The sequence below is a fragment of the Trachinotus anak genome, unplaced genomic scaffold (assembly GCF_046630095.1).
Source record: "Trachinotus anak isolate AG129_WGS33_773 ecotype Australia unplaced genomic scaffold, CSIRO_AGI_Tana_v1 ptg000007l, whole genome shotgun sequence".
Lineage (NCBI taxonomy): Eukaryota > Metazoa > Chordata > Actinopteri > Carangiformes > Carangidae > Trachinotus > Trachinotus anak.
In genome coordinates, this window is record NW_027273858.1 from 1323885 (window position 1) to 1347768 (window position 23884).

Sequence of the window (23884 nt, forward strand, 5' to 3'; positions counted from 1 at the left end):
ATTTTACAAGTAAACATCTGCAGGTGTCAATCATCATCCCAAATATGTTGTGACTGATGTTTTCAAGGTATTAAGGTAAAGATATTGTAATATTTTATTTTGTTATTGTCACTCAGTAACATGGTGCAATCATGAGGTTTTTCAGTATCAGTTGCTCCTGTTCAGGTATGAGGGACCTCACATATTCGCTGCGGTGAAAACTCCACGACCTTTAGATATTTTGCAAATATCTAAAGGTCGTCACCTAACTGTCTGATTTTGTACTGTTCTCCTATGGTTAAACTGCCTCACCCCTGCACTGAGTCATGGAGGTGGAGGGAGCAACCCTTTCACAGATAATATAGGTTTACTATAGACTGCACTAGTATCTGCAGTTTAATTTTCAGTGAAGAAACGATGAAAACAATGTTAACTGGAAAAAATGAATAGGACAGAGAGGATTACAAAGATCTACTTAATTCGACCTGTATACCTGTAGTCCTATATACCTGTAGTGGTGTGAGGTGCACTTCAGGTGACACATCATTACTTTATGTCAGGTTTCATGGCCTGTAAATGATGATGCTTCACCTAAAAGTCTGAAGCATCATGAAAGGGATTTACCCCCAGGATGTTTATCTTTGGAAGGACAGCTGAATTATTGATGGCACTGGGGGCTGTGATGGCCGAGTGGTTAAGGCGTTGGATTCGAAATCCAATGGGGAATCCCCGCGCAGGTTCAAATCCTGCTCACAGCGAGGCTCTGACCTGCCACTTTCAGGAAATCAAGGCAAAAAGAAGCTGTTTCTATTCAACACTGTGGCTGAGTGTTTGCTGTAAACATATCTGAGGAAACCATGCTTTACTAACCACATTCTGCCCGTGATGCTGCTGTAAAACAACACTGGGTCATCTTCTCATCACATGAACGCAGCACCACATGGAACTAGTCATCATCCAATCACAGTTGAAACGTAAGGCGTGTCTTTGCGGTGATTGGCTGAATCGCCTGTCAGTCACTCTTCGGGGCGTCGCCATTCTCGGCCGCTGTCACACAGCTTCTCTCCCAAGCGGCAGAAACACGGGATCGCTCACCATCAAGGCAGATGTGTGTCGTGTATTTCCGGGCAGGGATGGTTTTTTGAGTGACAGAGGTAAGCAGTATCATTCCTGGTGAAGTCATTTACAAATATTTAATCGCACCGGATGTGGCAGACATGGCCATTTAATTAATGCAGCGTTTTCCCTGTTGTTTTTAGCATGTACCTGGCTAACGCTAACGCTCAGCTGACAATGACCACGGTGCTGCCCGGAGAGCAGTTAGCTCCTCATGCTGTTTGATGAGACTGACCATCAGTGTGACTGTGCTGCAGTGTCGTTAACTAGTAGAAATCTCCTGTCATTGAATGAAGCGGGTTGAATTAACTTAGCTAACGAGAGGTTCATGCACAGGGGCGTAGCTAGGGTTTCTGGGCACCCCGAGAGAAGCCCCCCGACTTGGTTTCATCTAGGCTCCTTTCAGTGTGGAGACATTGTAATTTGCACGGTTACTCACTAATTCTCTGCTCTGTATCATTAGCCTGTGTGTTTTTATATTATTTTATATATTTTTATATTTTCCCCTTCTTGCTTTCCTCCGTAGAGCTGACATTTTCCAGCCCATCATCACCATGGAAGCCACCAACAACTATGTGCTGATCCATGGGAAAAACATATCCCATAATTCCATTGCAGGCTCTGCTGCCGGGCCCCACATGTCCATTGACAAACTGTTCCCAGCGCTCCTTGAGTGCTTTGGCATCATATTGTGTGGCGACATAGCTGGCAGGTAGGTTTCTATTTTGGTGTTTTTTTGCTCCAGTGTGCCAGAAAATCTTTGGTGAAGCTTTAATTTACAGGTAGCATTTCTCATAAGGTGGAAAATAATGCACAGCCCCCACCCAAATATTTTGTTAATTTCATTTTGCAGGCATACAGCCAGCATGTTAGGGTTATTAGTTTGAGATACCCAGTATACGTTCATGGCTGTTTCTTCCATCCCTACGTTCAGGGCAGATATCATCACAGAGAGCCAGGCGAAGGGTTTGGGGAACTTTGTGTCAAAGTTTGCTCTTCCAGCTCTGCTCTTTAAAAATATGGTGCTGCTGGACTTTGGAGATGTCATCTGGGCGTTTCTCTGGAGCGTCCTGGTCGCTAAGGTTGGTATCTGTTCGTGTATCTCTGTTTATGTTCACACTTTTAGAATATGTGTAAGTTTTGTATTTTATATCACGGTGGTTTAAGAGAATTCCCAACAAACAGTGTCTGATTTTGGTTAATTCTCTGTGCAAGTCCATTAGCAGTGATGTGAGATGGTATTGTCCTGACTTTGTTGCTTCCCTCTTGTGTGTAGGTGACAGTGTTTGTGCTGGTATGTGTGCTGACACTGATGGTGGCCAGTCCAGACAGCAGGTACAGCAAAGCTGGTCTTTATGCCATCTTTGCTACGCAGAGCAATGACTTCGCCCTGGGATACCCTATAGGTGAGGCAGACACAAAACGCGAACACTGACATAAACTGCTCATACAGATTGTCAGTGAAAAAAACAGTTTCAGACACAAAGAGTGTGCATCTCTCTCTCTCTCTCTCTCTCTCACTGTCTCTAACTTTCTAGTCGATGCTTTGTATCGGAGCACGTATCCAGAATACCTCCAGTACATCTATCTAGTTGCCCCGGTCTCCCTCATGCTCCTCAATCCCATCGGCTTCGCTCTTTGTGAGGTGCAGAAGTGGAGGCAGGCCAGCCATGCACAGCACAGCACTCTTGGCATCCTGGGAGTTGTAGTCTTACAGGTATTGTGTGCTCAAGTTGTAGATTTCTATGGTGAATTACTAACTAGAGCAAGTGTAATAATCCTTGCACAGGGTTTAAGTAAGAAGTGAGGACTCACATAATTTTTAATTGACATATGTTAAGTTAAACTTAAAGGCACAATCTGTGCATTTTACTTTTATACCAGAGTGGGTTTTGATACCACCTCTAGGAGTTTCTAAAGTCAGAACCTGCTCATTTAGGCTTTAAAGGCTTTAACACTTGTTCTTACCTCTCCAGGTGATGAAGAACCCAATAGTGTTTATGGTGATAGTGGGAATCGTCTCCCATTTTGCCTTGGGCCAACATATCCCTGCTGTGTTGTCGGAGTTCATAGACGGCCTGGCCAACTCTTTTGGAGGCGCAGCCTTGTTTTACCTTGGCCTCACTATGGTGAGTTTAATTAAGTTAAGTCTCTTTTTTCTAATAGTTTGAATTTTGGTTTAGTTTAATCAAGTTGTACTGCAGCTTCATGAAAGATTATGTAAGTATAAATTTAATTTAAAGTAAAATAAAGTAAAATAATCTCTCTGTTTCTGTGGCAGGTCGGCCAACTTAGAAAACTAACCAGAGACACTGGAGTTGCCTTGATACTCCTCATCACAGCCAAACTGTAAGTGGGACTGGGATGGTGTGTGTATATGTGTATGTGTTAGAATATGTGGTGTCTTACTAATATTTGAGTATTTTGAATATTTTTCCTCTATTTATGTATGGTACATGCATAAAGGATAGATTACTATTAATCCATCAATCTAATGCAGTCCAGTGCAATGCGACCACTCACCACAGCCTCAAAAATGACCATAGATTTGAAACAAAAATAGGAGGAATAAGTGTCCTCAAGCCAAAGTGGCCGGTGCATCCAAAACCGTGTTAGAAAGTATAATAATAGTAGAAGCTATCAGGGGTTTTAGATAGAAGTGTATCAGTATTTAGATGGTGTTTCCCAACCTTCTCTTCTTTCCTCTCCAGCCTGGTGATGCCACTGGTGTGTAAAGACATGGTGGATATTCTGGATGTAGGAGTGAACAGCACGAGTGCCAACCACACCAGTTTGTCCAACTTTGCTTTCTTATATGGAGTCTTCCCCACTGCGCCTAGTGTTGCCATCTACGCTGCACACTACAACATGGAGTTAGAGGTGGTAAGTACCAGTGATGATGTAATCCTACCTGTCTACCTACCTGTCTACCTACCTGTCTCCTGTAACTGTAAAGCTCTCTCCATCTTTTCTTTCAAGGTAACGTCAGGGATGGTAATCAGTACGTTTCTGTCTGCGCCGATCATGTACGTGTCGGCCTGGTTATTAACAATCCCTCTAATGGACCCGACCCCCCTGGTGACAGAGCTTGAAAACGTCAGCTTCAACATCAGCATCATCAGTCTTCTAGCACTGGTAAGTGTGTTTAATGGCAAATCTTGTATTAAGACCAGTGTTTTAGTGTCCACCCTTGGTTCAGTCAAGCAGACAGGAAGGAATACTGAAAGAGTCGTGTCTGTCTTTGTGACGCTGGAAGAATTTTTACACAAAGTGAAAGGAAGCATGGAGTGATTTCCCAGAGTTCAATTAAAATTTGTGGTTATGTGTGTGTGTCTTTTCTCAGGTCTGGACCATAGCTGTGATGTTGCTCAGCAGGAAATTTAACAGACTTCCTCACCTCTTTGCCTTAAACCTTTTCCTGGCTCAGGTCAGTCTCCAGTCACAACTCAAGTGATTTAAAGCTTAAAAACAGCTGATTTATGTTAAGCACTCTAAACCATGTGCCTCAGCATCCATCCATTAGCTACTGCTTTTTCTGTCTCATATCAGGAGTCTACTCACATTCACTTTCCTATTCTACCTTAACTTCCTGTGCTGCTCTTTACTCTAGTTCTTGGTGTGTGTCAGTATGATTCTGTGGAACTTCTTGGTGAAACAAGATGATAATCTGCTCGGCAAAATTCTCACCTTCACTCTGCTCTACGGGTCTCTGTACAGCACCTACATCTGGACAGGTAAGTGCATGTGTTTGTGAGCAGTTAAGGACACATCTGTGCTTGGTATGTACTCACTGGTGCTTGCGTGTGTTTTGTTCTGTTTTTCAGGTCTGATCCCTCTGTGTCTGGCTCTGACTAACAGAGATGATCTTCTGAGGCTCCGACCAGGAGTATTCATGATTCTGGGTTGGGGGTAAGTCAGCACAACTTAATGCCGCAGGACATTCTCTGAAACCTTTGACTTTGAACAATTACTTAGTTTTGAAGCAACATACTTACATTGTAGATCACTACATCCAAAGTTAATGTAAAACTCAAATGTACTTTGTCACAGTCAAACTACTAGATGAGGGTCTTAACAGCACAGCACAGCCATCTCAGCTTTCTCCACATTTTTTTCATATGCAGGATAAATGGACGAGCAGGTAATGCTCAAAGGCTTTTATTGTGGAAAGAACAGAAGACAGTAACAGTCCTAACAATGTATACATAATAGGGAAATGAATTACATAGAGAGTGGAAGGTTTGGAATTTGCTGGGTTTGAATAGTGTGTGTGTGTGTGTGTGTGTGTGTGTGTGTGTGTGTGTGTGTGTGTGTGTGTGTGTGTAGGGTTCCCTTCCTCATGGTCGGAGCTCTTCTGCTGTCAGGAGAGAGGACTGATACCGTGGACTCTGCCTTCTTCTATGGCAGAGCTCAGGTAAGAAACACACTGTCTGCATCTTTCCTGTCTTAACTCTAAATTCTGCTGTGCATGAGTCTATTTATTTCCTACTTAAATCTTTCAAGTAGACCTTGACTTTTACTTGAAACAAAGAATTTCTTATAAATCCCAGGACTCAAAATAATAATCTCTTCTACCGCAGATAATCAGCACAGCAGTGGTGCTTGCAGTCAGCCTGGTTCTTGGTGCAATATCTCTGATGGGTCTCAGCCAGGGAGACAGGGAGCAGAGAGGCTACCAAGCCCTGAACAGAGCTGCAGTAACGGGCATCAATGATGAACTGAGGGCCCCTGGTGGTTTGGAGGATCCACAACAACCACAACAACAGACACCGACAGCAACTTCACCTGCATGCAGCATCAACTCAGGTAGCTGGATTCTGTGCTAATACCTTCAGTTTATTGTTATTGTTATTATTATTATTATTATTATTATTATTATTATTTATCATTAAGTTTATGTAACTTTTGCCAATCAATGCTGACCAGGTGATCTACAGTAATTATTTCTGTTGTTTCTGTTGTGTTGTCAGACCCTCACAGTTTCTCACCTGTCCAGAGCATACCCGACATGATAGCCAGCACACAAAGGGAGCACACAAACAACACAGGTAACAAATTTTATCATTTTATTTTCCATCCAGTCAATATGTATTACACATTTTATTTGCATGAACAGATATGAAAAATATTTGTAAATTTGCTTGGTCAGAATTTAAAAACTCATTTACTTCCAAAATCCTGGTAGAATAAAGATAACTTCTATGCTCTGCTTCTTATTAATGATTTTATTTAGGGAAGTTTACACATTTTCTTCTACAAAGAAGCCAAAGCAGGATGCCAGCAATAATCTGTACAGTAAAATAAAGAATTAAGATGTGTTTGTGAAATGGACACCCTCATCGTAAAAAAAGTAAGTGCAGGAATTTTGGACTTTTATTTTGTCACAACCTTGCTCATAAGGACAATAAAAAAAGTGGGAGACACATTGATTTCAGCAGTTAAACAAAAAATAATGTGTTATTGTCACAGTGTCAAAGTGTGATGAAAGCTATGCAGTTATGATATACAAAGTATAATGGAAACCGTAAATGTATCTTTACAGTAATTACTGTAAAAGCAATTAATATATGTCCTTGAAAAAATATAGTTTAATAGACATAAACGCACAGTATGTAACCGCTAGGGGTCTCTCAATCAAAACAGAAAAAAAGACGGCGAAATAGCGTGGGATCATGGCAGTTGTTGTCTTCACCACCATTGCTGTGAGCCTCTTCCGGTTTGGATTTCTTCAGGGTCAGTCGTTCAGGAGGTTTTTACCTGGAGCTGAGGTCTCCTCCTCTTCAAAATAAACAGACCCAGTGATTATAACCGTTAAAAACACTGAAAGCAGTTTCACATTTTAAGTCAGTGTTTCACTGATGCTGCATGGCATCATAGACGGCTAATCTAGCTAACTGGTAATCTATGAACCAGACAATCAAGAGGTTTTTACCGGCAGCCGAATTATCTGCAGAGGTGTCCATCTTTCCAAGAACCAGTGGATTACAACCAGTAGAAACACCAAATAAAGCAGTGTCACTGTAAAAATCTGCGATTCACCTCATACTTCACAGTGTTACTTCATTAGGACAAATAAGATCAAAGTGTCAGACTGGTGATGTCTTAATTACAAATACAACCAGCCAGTGTCAATCAATATTATAAAGCAAAGACTGTAAAATTCATAATTTTTCTCAGAGGTTTTATAGCAACTGTTGCAGTCGCTTCATAAATGGAAGCAACACCAAAAGCAGTCACATGGTACAAACGAGAAGCGAGGCTTAACGTGTCATGAATTACGTCATACTTATAAAATGATACACGCGCCGATACGCGCTTCCCCGGAAAACCTCAGGTATACTCAACTCACTTTGAAGCCACAATGACTCATGTAACATCATCAGTAATGAGTGTTTTCCTCTCCAGGCCACAGCGGGGCGCTGTGTGACGGGCAGCAGCAGAACTCCTCCTCCTCGGAACAACCACTAAACCTGCCGCCACCCGGGCTTCAGCCCACCGATGATAAACAGACAGTCAGACACGTCCTGCTCTGTCTGCTGCTCATTGTCAGCCTGCTGGCGGTGAGGATGAAATACTCAGTAGATGTGTGTGTGTAAGAATGTGTGGGTGTAATTATCAAATTAGCAGGAAGACAATTTGTAATTTCAGATTCTGGATATATGTTGCTGTACAGATAAATGTTGTGTTCTGATCTCTGTCTCTGTCTCTGTGTAGAACCTGTCCAGCTGTCTGTGGTGGCTGTTTAACAAAGATCCAGGAAGACTTTACCTCGAGCTACAGTTCTTCTGTGCCGTGGCAAACTATGGACAGGTACCAGTGGGTATAGTGTGTGTGCTGCATGTGTGTACATTAAATGAGCTGTTATGAATTTCTAACGTCTGTCTGTCTCTTTGTCCCAGGGTTTCCTGTCCTTTGGGATCTTTGGTCTGGACAGACACCTCATCATCTTACCTTTCAAGAAGAGGTGAGTCTTCAGAAACTTGTTCATCATTTTTTCTAGATTCCTTTGATAAATAATCAGCACCAGAACAATGTCTGTGTGTGTGTGTGTGTGTGTGTGTGTGTGTGTTAGGTTGCTCAGCCTGTGGCAGGGCAGGGACAGTGAGGATCTGAGTCCCTCAGGTGTACCAGAGGAGGTCAGGCTCACCTGTACCCAGTTTGTCCGCTACCACAAAGACCAGTGTGTACAAGACATCGTACACACACGCAGGTATGAGTGCTAGTTTGTGTTTGTTTTGTGTGTGTCATACAGTACGTTGTCTCCTTTTTTTGAAGGAACATGATTTCAAATTTCTTCTGTATCTTCTGTTGAACAGGAGAATTTACCGTAAAGTTCTGTGGAAAGTAAATTCTCTTTATTTCTGTTCTGTTTTGGATCTGAACTGTTCAGCTGTTTCCCTGCCAGATGAATTCTGACCCTGTTAATTTCCACATTGTTACTGTTGTGTTATTTTTTTATTTGCCTTTGATTTTTTTTGATGATTTTTGTCTGCATCCTCTTTGCATGTTATTTGCTCTCTAAGCAGTTCTTTTTCTTAAAACTAATTCAAGTTAAACCATTAGACATTTACACAGTGTCAGTTTGACCACAGTTTGCAATAATGCTTTATTCTGCAGAATAAATTCTGCATTGCCACACAGCTATTGGAAATTTCTGTTACTGCGTTGTCCATTAATGTTATATTTATGTTTATTGATGTATTGACCTCATGCAAACAGACAAAACATAAACAAATTCAGAAAACAACTTCATCCATTTGAGAACAAATGCACAAATATTGACAACACAACCAAATACACAAACGTTCAAACTTCAGTTGCAGTGTATTGAGTTCTCAGGGCCACCGTAGGCTTTACTAATTATCTATTCCTTAAGGACAAAAAGAGCAAAATTAGAAAACCTATCAGACTGTTTCCCATGTTTACGCTGTGAAATGTTAAAATGTTTTAGATATTGAATATTAAATTGAGCCACTTTAATACAAAACTCTACAAAATCTACTAACTAAAACACTTGAGCTGGATATTTATGACCTTTGGGTACTTTTCTTTGCTTTTCTTCTAACACATACATTTCTTTCCTCTATACTTTTTCCCTTTCTCCTCTTTATTAATCCTTTACTTTGTTCCCCTCATATTTCCTTTATTACCTCCCTTCTTCCTTTGCCTGCCCCTTTCCTCTCCTCTCCGTTGCCCCCTAGTGGCTCAGGGGAGAGTGTGAGCGCTTCGACAGGTGAATCCTTCCTCTGATAATGACAGGTTTGGTGGAGGAGGAGGACTGGAGGAGGAGAGTGGGGTTTTGAGACATTCCCCCTCCCATCAGCCCCAGTACCTACACACTCATCAGGATCTTCAGGAGCAACTAAACCAGGAGTCACAGCATCCGCACCAGATTCACCAAACCCATGATCCGTCTGAGTCCTGCGGCCAGTGTTCACTTCCACCTGGACCCCGGCCGGACCCCGACACGGAACACCAAGCTCATGTTTCCAACTCTAATATCCCAGAGGAGCAGATTTCCCAGCTCCAGTCAAACCAAGCTAATCCTCAACACCTACACCAGGATGGTCCTCCTTCGAGCCCACCCCATCTGCATCAACGTCCCCAGTCCCATCCTGAAGGTGCGTTTCGGGGCAGTGACTTGGTGGACTGGCTGCTTGAGCGGGGCCTGTGTGCCGGGCGAGCCGAAGCCCAGCTGTACGGCGTTCGGCTTCAGCAGGGAGGAGTGTTAGATCACCTGACAGGTGAGCACAGCTTCAGGGACGAAGATACGCTGCTGTACCACTTCCAACAGGGGAGAGGAGGGAGGGGTGGTGCCAGAACATGTGAGAGGAAGTGAGTAGAAAGGAGGTGGAGAGAGCAAGATAGGGAGGAGGAGATGGAGAAAAATGAAACAGAACAGATGGCGAGGTGGAGGAAAACACAGGCTGAGGAAGTTTCCTTGTCCTTCACAACAATCTAGCGAGCTTACAGTGTGTGATTGTGACTATTCTGATCCATTTACTCCAGATAGATGATTAACTGGGACATTTTATAGCATGTTTGCCTTGATTGACAGTTGTCTTAAGTTATTCATGGTGGTTGCTGCTCGCTTGTCCACTCAGGCTTCACCCTGTGGCCCAAATGTGAACATTTCTAGCTCTGTACAGTTGATTTAAGACATAGTACAAATATCACGTGAGACAGGGAAGGTGAAAGCTGAGAGGAGGAGCACTCCCTGCTGGTACATCACCCCTCCTGGCTCCGGACCAAGCCTTCTCATCCCTTTTTTATTTTTATTTTTTAAACTTCTTTGTTTCAGCCTTTTTTTGATTATATCTTTTTATTTTTAGTTGCCCTGAGATGTGAACAGGATCGAATCCCTGTCCAAGAAGTGACAGAAAAATAATTTTTCATCTTTTTTTTTATCTCGATGTCTGTGAGCCACTGAATATTTTCAGTGTGTGAAGGACAAATCATTTTTTCAAGGACAAGTTGCCATTCATCAGCCTGTTGTCCTCAAACATTGTATTATTTATGTTCATCTGAGTGCCAGTGGTGAGAAGACAATGAGAACAGACCAGTAAACTGATGGTATGAATGTCTGCTCTTAGCCAATGAGCTGCTTGGCTGCTCACTGAAAGCCAGGGGTGTTCTCACCTCCTCGTTCTGTTTTATGTCGCCATGTTTCCTCTCAGATTACATGAAATCACCCTGAACCTGCCTGTTACTTCAGTATTTGATATTTTGCACGCTGCGTCTTTGAACCACTCTGTTGTCTACTTGCATGACTGAGAGCAGCACACACCTCTGCTCAGCACTGAAACTCTTGCACTGACTGAATAATGACATTCATCACGTTTTTCAAATAATGCAACTCGCTGGATATTTGTATCGTGACGATGCTGCAGAAGATGAGTTTTATCTTTTGTGTTATGTTATTGTGTCACCGCTGTCAATGTGAAACCTTTGTCTGGGACAGACTGCGGTCATGTTATTAAATGCATTCATTCAGGCTGGGTGGAGAGTTAGCACAGATGCCTTTTCAGCCAAATCTGGCACAAGCTTGATTTGAGAATGCAGCCGAGGCCAAACCTGAAGAGCTCAAGTTGCCACTGAGCTGAACCTGCAGGATATGAGAAGAAGTTTCTTAAACCTCAAGAAGATGAGCCCTTTATCTACGATGTCTCTATGAATCTGAACCTAGCGTACTTTATACTGTACACAAAACCACTACTGAACTGTTTGCACACTCTATAGCTCCCACTGAGCGACTGGCTGCAGACTACACGACAGCTATTACTCGCCTGTTAAGTTGCTCTTGATTTTACTATGAAGTTTACAATGTGTTGGCAGGGTTGTAGAGGATGAATGGTGATGTATGTACATAAGGGCAGAGACAAAGATCACACTAATGCCAATATGATGCTATATTTTTGTCACATTGCTAGTAGCAAGATATTTAAATATTGTTTTGTGAGCAAAATACCTAATCATTTGGTGACCCCTGACCTTTCATCTAGGGTCTAATGAAGAGATCCAAAGACAGGATGTTATTCTGTTACATGTGCATATGTTTGCATATGTATTTTTCTTTGTGTCTTCTGCCAGCTGACAACCACATTTAAGTTCATGCAATTCACATCAGGTCCTTGTGTTTACTGAGATTTTATGGGTGCCTGACTCAGCCAGCGTGAAGGTCTGTGTGTGTGTGTGTTTGTGTGCATGAACATAAATGTCTGTGTGATGTTTCTGATGTGATGTATGTGTAGGAAAGCACTGAGAGAGAACAGGAGAGATTTTAATGAGGTGTGCTTGTGTGTTGTAACAGTGGATGTATTTGTTTCATGTGTGTTGCTGTGAATCAGGGTCAATGACTGTGTGACCATAAAGGCACAAATAAACTGTTTGCATCCAAAAATCCCACGTTTCACTTTGTCACTTCACAAACAATGACTATTTCAAAACTGACCAATGGAAATCACCACTTTTATTAGACTTTTACATTGTCCACAAAAAAAACTGCATTATGCACAACAGGTTGGTTAAAAAACGTTTTGTTTTTGTTGGGTTTTTTTAAATACAGATTTTGTCTCCCCTGAGCAGACTGGAGGGGTTATTTCTTTTACTGTTTTTGGTCAAAGAGGAGAACAAAAATCTCTCATCCTCAGGACTTTAAAACTGAAAGCACCAATGTCAACACACACACAAACACACACACACACACCGTATTCATAAGCCTACCACTGCACTGTGCTCATAAAAAAACTTCTTGAATTCAATCAGTCACTCAGAGAGTGAATGGTACATACAAACAGTATATTTGGCACTTTTCACATTTACAAATGAGTGAAACAAACAATCTCACTGAATCTCACTGCACTGTCTGGATACAATAAAAGATTTGGTATCTAAAATTTATGAAAGGCTGCCTTGGCCAAAACTGAATACTTCATTTGCACGCACACACATACCGGGATTTAGCACTTGCACGTACATGCATATTATCATGCATATACATACACATATATATCTGTATATACTCATAAACGCATACATACATACATACATACATACATACCCATGTATGTATGAATGTATGTATGTATGTATGTACCTGGAAGGCACGTCACTTTAACCGGAAGTTACGACCAACAAGGTCGCAAACAAACCGCCAAAAAACACAACAGTGGACGTAAAGGGTTTGTGTAAGTTCAAGCAATTAGTTTTTTAGTTTTTAATGAAAAATGGTTTAACAAAACAAAAACAAAAAGATATTTTCGTTTTTCATGTTTTAACCCAAAAACTAAAAAACGGAAGGACTGGCCGTTTACCTGTTTTTGTTGTCAGAATTAACAAGAAAAACAACATTAAATTGGAAAAATGGTCCGATTTTGTTTATAAATTCCGTTTTTATAATTTTTACGGGTGTAAAAGGTAAATATTTCAAAATAAAAGTTCAAAATTATCCCATCACAGATAGACAGTTTGTATATGTATTCAGTTTTGGCTTTGGCAGCTTCTCATCAAAATTAAACATGTACATCCTACAAAAGATCATCTTGAAATTAGGTTAATAATGATAAATCTAAAATACACAGTAGATGTTCATTGGTCAGTCAAGGATCATTACAGACTGTCCCCCACTGTGCTGACTCTAGAGCAAACTCAGAAGTTGCTCCTTATTCTTATGTGTTTTGATAAGAAAATACAATTTAAGACTATTTTCTACAGACTCTCTTCTCTGGAAAATACTGACTTTAAAATAAATAGTTCAATTCAGGTCAATCAAACAGTAAATCAATAACACAGCAATATACACAAAGTGCATCACCAGTCTCATATTCACAAGGGCAAAAGATGTGATCTTCTCACGACTGTCTGCAAATTCATCTTTACACTTACATCCATATAGTTTCTGCTTATATATGATCTGCCTCTGCAGCGTGAGACCGTGCACTGTTTGAGTTCAGTGAAGAAGTGTGGTGGTTAACCTCTCTGACAGGTGATCTTAAGGTGCCCCTGAGCGAGACATATCCAGTTGTAGACATGCACATGGTGAAGGATGCTCATTGTGCTTGGCAGCAACAATGTGTATGTGTATAAATATGGATGGGATGAAGCGCAGGCTCAGGAAAATCTTCACTTCAAGTTCAACAGGAACTGCTGGTACAAATCATTAGGATAATGTGATTTTAGATACAAATTTAATGTACAAAACCCTGTCTGATCACAGGAGGGTAAAAAGATACAGTTCAGTGAATTCAAACGGTGAGTGACTGAGTTCAGAAAAAGCACCAATCTTCCCATATCATTCATATCTTTGCTGAAACCTATGACACAGAGAAAGTTCAGACTACTGAGAAATCGCAGGAGCCTTTGGCCAGGAGCTGATTCAGTCCTTGGGTGGTGGTATCTCTTCATTATCGCTCTCTGAGACAAGTCTCCCACTCACCGAGGGGGGAGGCAGTGACATCAGTTGTGGCTCCTTTGATTTCTCAGTGGTCTGAATTTAGGCGTTTTCCCTGCCTCATAGAAACCATCATGAGAAGATCACAACTGTCCCACAGAGCTACTGCAAACCACCAGTCACAGCTACATGAAGACACTAAAGTAAGTGCTTTGGGAAAAGACAGAGACTCAATCATGAATTAAAACATCCTAAAAAACAATAGAACAGGGCCTAAGACGTCTGGGTTTTGGGGGGCCGGGGGGCCTGAGACGCACAGGAGAGGGTGTGCGACTAAAGGACAGCAAAACAGAGAAGAGACACTCACGCTGGCAAGGCAATGGTGGGGGAAACACTGTTTAAGGAGAGGAAATTATTGTTGTCTAACTATTTAACTGCCTGGTCTCATAATCCACAGCAGAGTGTGAAATCAACAAAGAAGAAAATAAGGAACACGAAGTGGCAACAGTCTGTGGGGATATACAGTGTCAGGGTCAAGTGTGGCTTCCTGCACAGGTCCACGTGTATGTTTATTACAGAGAGCAAATTAGTTTTAAAGCCCTGTGGCAGCGTCCTGGACAGAAGGTCAGAGTTCTGTCCTGGTGGACTGAGAATCAAATGTGGAACACAGACGGTTTGAGATCGTGACTTCTCTTCATTAGAGGCATAAAAACATGAAAAGGTGATATTTTACAATGAAAGCCATCACACTGAGCTTTAAGGCACTACATTCATTCTGACAAAAATATTAAGCGACGTTGTGACACTAGGTCATTGCATGATAGGCAGCCGTTGGTTGGCCATGGACTGCCAGTGTGACAGCAGTCCACAGTCTGTTTCACTGAGATCATAGTGATCATGTCAGTGAGAGAGTATTCCACTTCTACTATATCTCAGTTTAAGACAAAAAATGAAAATTTAGTTTGGATAAATTCAAAACAGAAACTTCTTCTTATATCAAGATAATCAAGGTGATTTCATTCATTTTAAAGCTGCTCCTTTATTATATTGCTTCCCCAGGATACAAACTATTGAGCCCTCTCAAGAGCAACCGCTCCACCTCAGTAACTTTAAGACTTTTTTTTTTTGTAAATCTAAGGATATTTAGAGCTGATCTTAGACGACTCCCCTAAGACGTTTGCTGTGAGTATTGACAGTGAAGAGGTCTTTGGGAAGCTGTAACCTTAAAGTCTGGTGTAACACGACCTGAAGCCATTTCTGCACTTTCAGAACAGATCATACTATTACTGTTATACATATGATGAGCATCTGGTGTGACCTTACAGAAATCCCGAGGCTGGAGCAGACAAAAGGTCACACGCCGAACCAGTGGAGAGTTTTTTCCCAGCTTAGCTCCTCTTCTTGAGGTCCGCCTTTGTCCCAGAATCACCGTCGCTTCCGGTCCTGCTTGATTTCAGCCTGAATTGTGCCATTGCTGTCCATGCCGTCCACCTTCAGGTGACCTCTGCTGTAACGTTTGATCAGTGCTCCGGGGACGAGAGCCACGAGGGCGATGGCCAGGAGCTGGGCCAGCGTGCTCCAGGAGAAGATGTCGTCCAGAGAGGAGATCTCTGAGAGTATGGAGCCCGTACGGACACAGATGAAGTTGTAGGGAATCAAACCTGGAGGCGAGAGCAGAAGCTGAGTGAACGTTATTTTCAGATCTTTGTGTTGTGTGTGTTTTTAGGGAGTGTGTTGTCTCACCTATGAGCACAGAGAAGAAGAAAATAGACAAAGGGATGTTGAGGACGGGACAGGTGATGTTAAGGAACCAGTTAGGAGTCATAGGGAAGAAACGAAGGAAAAGCAGGAAAAAGAATAAACTGCTACGATTTTCTTCCACCTGACAGAAAAGAGAAAAGGACAAAGAGAAGATGAGAGAAAATGAAAAAAAAAGACGTAAACGAGAAAATGGAAAAAGCGAAAACAGGAAAATGGAAAAAAAATACTGAAGTAATTGGAAGTTTTTAGGTACTTTATTGTCAATGTAAATTGAATATATTATGCTGCTAAAAGGCCTTAACACTCTCAAATATTTGACTCCCTCTAACCTTACAACCTTAGCACAATTTACATTACTTTTTTTCCTTTATCATAAGGCAGTGTTACAATGTGCCAAACAAAATAACTTGGAAGGTCAAACTTTTACCAAAGAGATGGAAACAGCTTGTTTGTCTCTAAAGACTTTTTCAAATCCTACATGGTACAAAGGATGTTTCCTGAAATGTAATTTATCTCCTGCAGAGATCAGACTCACTTCTCATGTTATTTAAAACTACAAACAGTTTGTGACTGAAGTCGTTTCTTATGCCTTCATGATGACTACTGTTTGACGACACTCACTGAGCAGGCGGGCTCACCTTCCTCTGCAGCACGGCCACCTTCTCAGGGAAGAGCTGGACCACGTGCTGCTTTCCAAACGCAGAGGAGAGCAGGAAGCAGAACGTGGAGCCTGAAGTGGTGAGCAGACAGGCCAACACCAGACCCTCCCAGGGCCCGAATATCGCACCGGCTAACATGTTCTGAAGGATGGATGGATAAAAAGATAAGAGCAATTCATTCTTGGAATAAATATCCCATATAAAAAACATAAAATATATTTTCTTCAGAAGTCAATAGTAAGCAAAATGACGTAAGACAAAGATTCTCTGAAATGAACTCCTTCTACTTTTATACACTTCATATCTGGTCTCACCAGGAAGGAGGAGCCAGGTATGGCGAAAGACTGCTTGTACAGGTAGGCACTGCAGAACAGCAGCAGAACGTAGCCGTGATGTTCTCTTTTATAGAACTTGAGCATCTCAGCGAGCTCCCGCAGCTCATCCAGGTCCGACGGGAACTTCAGCCTAGATGGAAAAACAATCAAATACATCCATGAGAAGCCTCTACGTGTCCATCTGTGATGTATAATGTCTATTAGATATTCTGTGAAGTAATAATAATGATAATAATAACAATAATAACAATAATAATGATAAACAAACTTTTTTGTGTCTTACTCTTTCCAACAACCTGCTTCATCTACTTCTCCTTTAGTAACTGATTTCCTACAATTCCCAGAATGCCCTTCATCATGCCCCAGAAACTTTTACATGTCTCAGACTTCATCACTGACAGTTTATATGTCAAAGATAACAGTGAGACAGAGATCCCCTGTTTTGATTCAGCAGCTGAAGGGTCAGAGGTCAACGTCTCAAACCTCAGAACTTAAAACCAAAATGGTATGACTATAAACAACTCTGTGTGTGTGTGTGTGTGTGTGTGTGTGTGTGTGTGTGTGTGTGTGTGTGTGTGTGTCACGGCGAATGGGAGGGTAACAGGATACATTTGATTGAGGGACAGAAATAGCGTCGTTGCCTGTAGACTTGAACAGTGGGTAGGAAGACCCAGCTCCCATGAAACTCAAGATGCCGGCTCCCTCCACCACCTGCTCTGACACTCAACGTTCCTCGTTCCTACTGGTTGGTGGAGATATATTCTGTTCTGTCACTGGTCAGCGGGTTGATGATGCGTAGGCGCTCAGATACGTGAAACTGCATGAATGTATGTACAGTATTTAAGGAGGAAAATGTGTCATCGTAGGCACTTTCAATATCGCTTACGCATAACCCCATGAGAGGCATTCTGTTTCTGCACATGCACACACATGTGAGTTTTTATTATAACTTAGACTGCAACTAACAATTATTTTTTTAATCACTGATTCCTCTGTCAATTATATTTATCTATTAATCATTAAGACTACAAAATATCATAAAAATCTTCAAAAATAGCTCATAATAATTTCCCAGAGTCCAATGTAGCGTTCATAAATGTCTTATTTTGTCCACCCTCAAGTCCAAAAATAAATAAATAAAAAAATTTGAGAGCCTGGAACTAGAAAATGGTCATTCATTAAATAACTTAAAATATAGCAGCAGCAAAACAACTAACGGAGTGTGTCTGCACAAAACTGCAGGTACATCAGTCCATCAGTGCAGGTAATTTAGTGACACCAAACGAAACCCCTGTAAATTCTGTCAAATAAAATAACTGTAATAACCTGGAAAATGTTTACAAAGAGTAACTAATAAATCCTGTCATCCCATTATCAGTTATGGTTTATATTCATAACATTATTATTATCACAGAGGAAGACAGATTAGCAGTCAGACTATCACGTTCCTGGTTTTACCGTGATTGACAGTTATACTCCTGGTTCATCACACAGAACAGGTTGCTGAGCTGATGTGATAATTATAAATCTTGACTCCACCATCAAATCACTGATGTCATCTAACCAACTGTTACCATCTGTCTGGCCTGAGGTTAAAAGTGATGCCTCCAGGAAATTTTTTTCCAAACTTTAATATCTCATCCAAAATATCATCTGTGCTTTGTGACATTATAATATTTTACAATTACAAAGAACTAAAGCTCTTACACAACATAAGTAAATGTGGAACAAACTGTGCATCACTTATCATTGACTGACACAAACCTGTGTTGTGCTTCTTATTGACTGTTTAAATGCAGGTTAACATTTGAGCTGCTGTTTAAATTGTCGGCTTCTTTCTTTGTTGCTTTGTGTTTTGTCTGATCAATCAGTAACTGAGACACAAAAGACACATGAGACTGAGCAAACTGTGGTTACATGACTTGATAAGTAACAGTATGAATCATAGCGCACACACAAACACACACACGCAGATGGGGTTTTGCTCTTGGCTTTAAAGTGTCTTGGTCGGCGTTATTCTATCATCCCTAGACAACCTCACACTTGACTGTCTGGCACATTTCAAAAAACTGCTTACAAGACTCACACACACACACACACACACACACACACACACACACACACACACACACACACACACACACACACACACACACACACACACACATTCTGAGGGGTAATGTGATCAGTCCAAAGTGTAACTTACTTTTACTGCTATACTGACATTATTTATTATTATTATTATTATTATTATTTGTGACTAGAACACTATAAGTGGAAAAGCAAAGTTTAGTTAATCAGTTAATTAGGTTTAGTTAATAAAACTAATCTTTAGTTAATTTAAATATATGATATTAATATGAGAAACCTACAGATGACTAGTTTGAAATACTGAAATAAATTAAACCTGTCAAAAATGTCCTTTAACATATGAAACATTAGTACAAACACTGGTACAAGTCTCCACTTGTATTTACAGGGGTTTCTCACAGGGAGCCTATCCCAGAATGCACTGGGAAGGAAAAAGGTAGTCAACAGTGTTGATGGGCCACCAGTCCAATATTTTCCAGTCTGGATGATGGGGAACCCCCAAAGGGTCTCAAAATAGATATGAGGGATCACAGAATGATTCAAGGGATAAACAACAAAAACAATAAGTTCTACCGTGTAAAATTATGTTTACTGTTTTGTTTATTTTTTATATTTTCTTTCACGCCCTTCGGGTCTTCAAATGCTGCAAAGGAAACAACCTGAGTTTACACCAGGGCTGCAGCCTGTGAGGACGGGTCATGAGTAGATACTGATTCATTAAAGGAGGTCAGTAAGAAGAGGAGCAACTACTGGTCAATTAAAATGCCCATGTGTTGTTTCCTGCTTCTGAAATGTGAAGATTTACTGCTTGTCTCTGTCATTTATGACTGTAAATAAGTCACTGCATTAGGGCTGAAACTTTACTGATTAATCTAAATAATTATTTTCTCAATTTATTGTTTTATTTGAAGAATGTAAGGAAAAAAGTGACAGGTGTACCAAAGGTGACATAATCAAATGTCCTGTTTTATCCCATCAGCAGTCCAAAGCCACTTTACCGTCATGTGTGACACAGAAATAAGCATCAAATGGTCACATCTGAGAAGCTGGAAGCTTTAAATGAAATTTCTGAAATGATAAATCAAGTATCAGAATATCTAATAATTCATTTTATATTGATCGACTGATTAATCGACTAAGTGTTTATTCAAAAACTTAAAACTATCCAATGAGAGCATAATGGCCTGTGATACTTAAAATAAAGACCTAATCCATCTTTTTACTGAGGCTCTCATGTGAGCTGAATGTTACCTGTGTGTGTAAAAAGTCACTTTTATGGTGAAGCTGTTTTTTTTCCAAATCTTACTCATATATATTTTTCATGTAACCTAAGAACAAACTCTAAAAAAGTAAACAAGCTGCTGTGTCTATTTGTAGGTGATTTGTCAGTGGCTCTGATCATTTGTGGCAAAGATTACAGGAGGAATAAATGACAGTAAGTAATATTAGTGAATTGTGTTTACAATATTTTTTATGTCTTTATTCTTGGAATAAGACTATTTTTAAGTCTGGACTCGGTATTTAAAGTTGCAGCCTCTTACCTGTACTCATGGACTCCCTCGTCCTCCCCCTCGGAGGCCGCCTGGAGCTGCCTCGGTCCCGGGGGGAGGTGAGTCGACAGCAGGTAGAGGTAGACACTGGCCGCCGCCACCACGGCAGCTAATCCCGCTAAGGAGCGCATGGTGCTCCCCGCTGTGGCTGCCTGTTCCCCGGCGAACTCTGCGGACAGCTCCGGCTGAATTTAAGAGGAGGGGGGAACCACCGGGGAGAGAGGAGTCGACGTGTTGTGCTTCAGTTTGACGGCACCGAGGGGAGGATCGGGGGTGTCGCTTACCGAAAAGCAGGGTACAAATGACGGTGGACATTCTGGCTGGGGATCACATGGCAGCCGGCGACCGACACCTTTCTCCAGGCGTTTGCGCAGCGCTGACACATCACAGCGGAAACACTTGTTTCCCACTCGCCTTTTCCTGAGACTCTCACATTTCAGGTTAAATCTCCCACAGCTGTCTCCAACAGAGGGAGATTAACTGAACCCGGCTATTTAAAGTGAACTTTGTGGGTCCAGCCACAGTTTTGTGTGATATCAACATGTACTGACACAAAAAAGCCACTAGAGGGCGACGTGGTAAAGTCCATGTGGGGTTCAGAGGCGTCCGTCCATCATCATGGTGACATCTAAACCTAGAAAATGTGTTCGAACATACACCAGACTTCAGGGGAAAAAAGATCAAATTCATAGTAAATGATCTGGATCTGCTCGAAAATGTAATGGGTTCTTCACTGACCCATCCCTCATCCCTCCACCAAGTTCGGTTCAAATCGGTTCAGTACTTTTTGCACAATCCTGCAACCAAACAAACAGATAGAGGTAAAACCATTATGGCATTGTCGAAGGTATTAAAGAGCAACACAAAAATGCTTGCAGGTTTTTTGTTTGTTTTTTTTTTTTTTGCCTCTACAGATTTTATCTTTTCGGTTTCAAAATGTGTCTGTTTGATGTTTTAATTTTAAAATTAAATATGTATTATGTTTATATAACTATGTAGGTCATCCATAATCTATAGAAACATGTGAGAATATGTTAAAAAATACTGCCATGATTTTTATCAATCATACAAACTGCTGTAAAGAGTAACCTACAACAAATCAATATGACCACACTTTGCCATTAGAACAGCACCAGCTCTCTTCAGTGCATTTATTCCGTTTTCAGGTTCCTTGCAGGTTGGTTGGTCCAAGACTCTTGGAGAACTTGCCACAGTTCTTCTGTGGATCTAAGTCTCTTCTGTCTCTTCATATGATCCTAGGCTGACCCATAATGCTGAGACCACGACTCCATCTGTTTCACGATGCTTTGTTCTTCTTGCTGAGGATAGTTCTTTGTGACTCCAGCTGTATGTTTGATGTCCTGTTGCAGACTGAACACCTCCCTGATGGTACTGCATGATGGATGAGAATCTAAACATCTAAAATGACCAAAGCTTTAGCACACTACAGTATGTAGTCAAAGGATTTGTTATGTGAATGGGGTGAAATTAATATTGCTCATTATATTATAAGTGATGACTGTTTAGTTAAATGTTTCTGGTTTCTTCTTCGGGTTTGATGATTATTTTAGGACAGGAACTAGGCAAAGGTCTTTGCAATATAATGTTATATATAACCAGAGAATGGTGTATTGGTGTCTGATAAGAATGTGTGACCTGCATAAAACATAATAAATTTCATTTGTCTCCCTTTTAAAACTGTCACACTCATCATTCTTTTGAAATAAAAGTACAAGACAAACTTGCATTTTTTATGGCTTTTATTGATTAAACAGTTTTTGGCTGAAACAGTTTGGAGGAAGTTCAAAGCTGTTTCTTTCTCCTCTCATACATCGTCCATGACCTCTCCTGCAAAACAAATGTTCAACATTTAGTTACAATAATATTAACAAGTAACCACAACACAACCACAACACAACACAACACAATTTTGTAAAAAATAATTTCTTTTTAAAGGTCCCATACTATATATATATATATATATATATATATATATATATATATATATATATATATATATATATATATATATATATATAATCATGTTTTTTAAAATTTATTATAAAGCAGGTATTGGTTCTATAGACTTTTAGCCCACTTTGCAAAAACGTGAAACTTTTGATATAAGTAATCCATAAAGCAATTTTTTCAGTTATGTTGTAACTCATATTACTTTTCTTTGTAACACATTAATGCACTACTTTTAGATTTATTTTTAATTGCATAAAACATTAACATATTTATGCTATGATGCATTAAATGAAAACCTGTGTCATTAGGCCTGCACATCAAAAATAGCATTAAACTCCAACAAACAACGTGTAGAAGCACCTGGTCTGAAAATATTCTCAACTCAAACTGGTGGAAAACCTCAAACTATTACAGATAATGGTGGGAAAACATAAACACCTGCTAATATCAGACCAGCGGTAGGAGAAAGAGAAATGGAGAAACTGTGTCTGAATTTAATTCTAATTACAGCTAAACGCTTGTATGATTCTCACAAAGTTTCCCAACGAGTAGAATAAAAACATCTGGAGAGTGATAACAGTCTGACCTTCAACATCATCGCCTGCTGCAGCTGCTGAATCAACTTTGAGAAGTTCCCTCAAGGCCACTTCCTCTGGAACAACTGCAAGATTGTAACACAGGTGTTGTCAGCAACAGATCCACAAAGGTTTTGTTTGCTGCTACTCAAGTATGGAAGCCAAGATTTAAAGGTGTGACTAAGGAGTTCTCACAGTTGCAAACACAGGACATACCTTCAGCGCTGTCGGAGGGCTGGAGGGATGTCGCTTCAAGCACGACCACAACGGCCAAGAGCAGGATCAGAATCTGAGCTTTCATTTTCTACAGGAGAACACTCAAGCTTAGAGCAATCCTCTTTCACTGTGTGGTAAAAAAATTATGTTCATTTTTAATGGCCAGTAAGAGATTTTAAATGATAATAACTCACCTCAGCACCCAGCAGCAGCAGTGTGACAGCAGGTCCTCAGCAGCAAGGTTACTGTTTATAGTGTCTCTGTTGTGACTTATATACCAGACCGACAGGCCTTAGCCTGGGTGTGTCTGAAGCATCTTAACAATCCACCCGGTTCAGTTTTAGGAAAATACATTCCAAAAATAAATCACTCACTGGTTATAGGTTCAAGAGATCGTGGAAAACAACTCTTCACTGCTCACGATGATATGCAGGTGTATTAAATTAACTGAAATCAACTGAAAGCATTAATACCGTGACACATTATTGTTTTCTACAGCACATTGAGTTGGAACTGAAACAATGGCTGTGAGGTTAAGACTCAAAGCTTTACTTCAGACAGATGTCAGTGGACGTTCAGTGGTTGTATGACATATTTTGAAATATGAACTTAAGTTGAATGAAATAAAATTCATGTACTTGCTGTATCACAGACATTTGGACTTTGTGGATTCGTGAGGTTTGAGTACATGACTACAATTTGTTCAGAAAGGACTGGAATAAATATAGTGGTGGCACTGGTA

The 23884-nt window shown here is 40.7% G+C and overlaps 2 protein-coding genes, 1 long non-coding RNA gene and 1 other non-coding gene across 8 annotated transcripts; 2 read left to right on the forward strand and 2 right to left on the reverse strand.

Moving 5' to 3' along the window:
- Positions 1–655: 655 nt before the first annotated feature.
- Positions 656–737, forward strand: trnas-cga (transfer RNA serine (anticodon CGA)). The gene has a single exon. It is a non-coding gene; the product is annotated as a tRNA-Ser (tRNA).
- Positions 660–12301, forward strand: gpr155b (G protein-coupled receptor 155b). Of its 5 annotated transcripts, none has more exons than XM_071479872.1 (21): positions 660–1133; positions 1239–1525; positions 1622–1807; positions 2030–2177; positions 2372–2501; positions 2634–2812; positions 3072–3224; positions 3377–3444; positions 3807–3978; positions 4075–4230; positions 4439–4522; positions 4706–4829; positions 4920–5004; positions 5422–5509; positions 5676–5901; positions 6066–6143; positions 7501–7655; positions 7810–7905; positions 7995–8059; positions 8168–8305; positions 9355–12301. In XM_071479872.1, exons 3-21 carry the CDS (start codon positions 1650–1652, stop codon positions 9932–9934), a joined length of 2883 nt encoding a protein of 960 aa, XP_071335973.1. In that variant the 5' UTR covers positions 660–1133; positions 1239–1525; positions 1622–1649; the 3' UTR covers positions 9935–12301. The 5 variants fall into 5 exon arrangements, with proteins under 5 accessions (XP_071335973.1, XP_071335976.1, XP_071335972.1 ...); XM_071479875.1 differs by having other exon boundaries at positions 1239–1513; XM_071479871.1 differs by lacking the exon at positions 1239–1525.
- Positions 12047–21219, reverse strand: LOC139622520 (transmembrane protein 41A-B-like). The gene is made up of 5 exons (XM_071479877.1): positions 20372–21219; positions 16719–16869; positions 16384–16545; positions 15728–15866; positions 12047–15645 (listed from the first exon to the last, which is right to left on the reverse strand). The coding sequence occupies exons 1-5, from the start codon at positions 20509–20511 to the stop codon at positions 15410–15412; spliced, it is 828 nt and encodes a 275-aa protein (XP_071335978.1). The 5' UTR covers positions 20512–21219; the 3' UTR covers positions 12047–15409.
- A 903-nt stretch (positions 21220–22122) lies between these two features.
- On the reverse strand, positions 22123–23554 carry LOC139622428 (uncharacterized). Its single transcript, XR_011691247.1, has 4 exons — positions 23337–23554; positions 23143–23230; positions 22938–23012; positions 22123–22228 (listed from the first exon to the last, which is right to left on the reverse strand). It is a non-coding gene; the product is annotated as an uncharacterized lncRNA (long non-coding RNA).
- Positions 23555–23884: the final 330 nt, after the last annotated feature.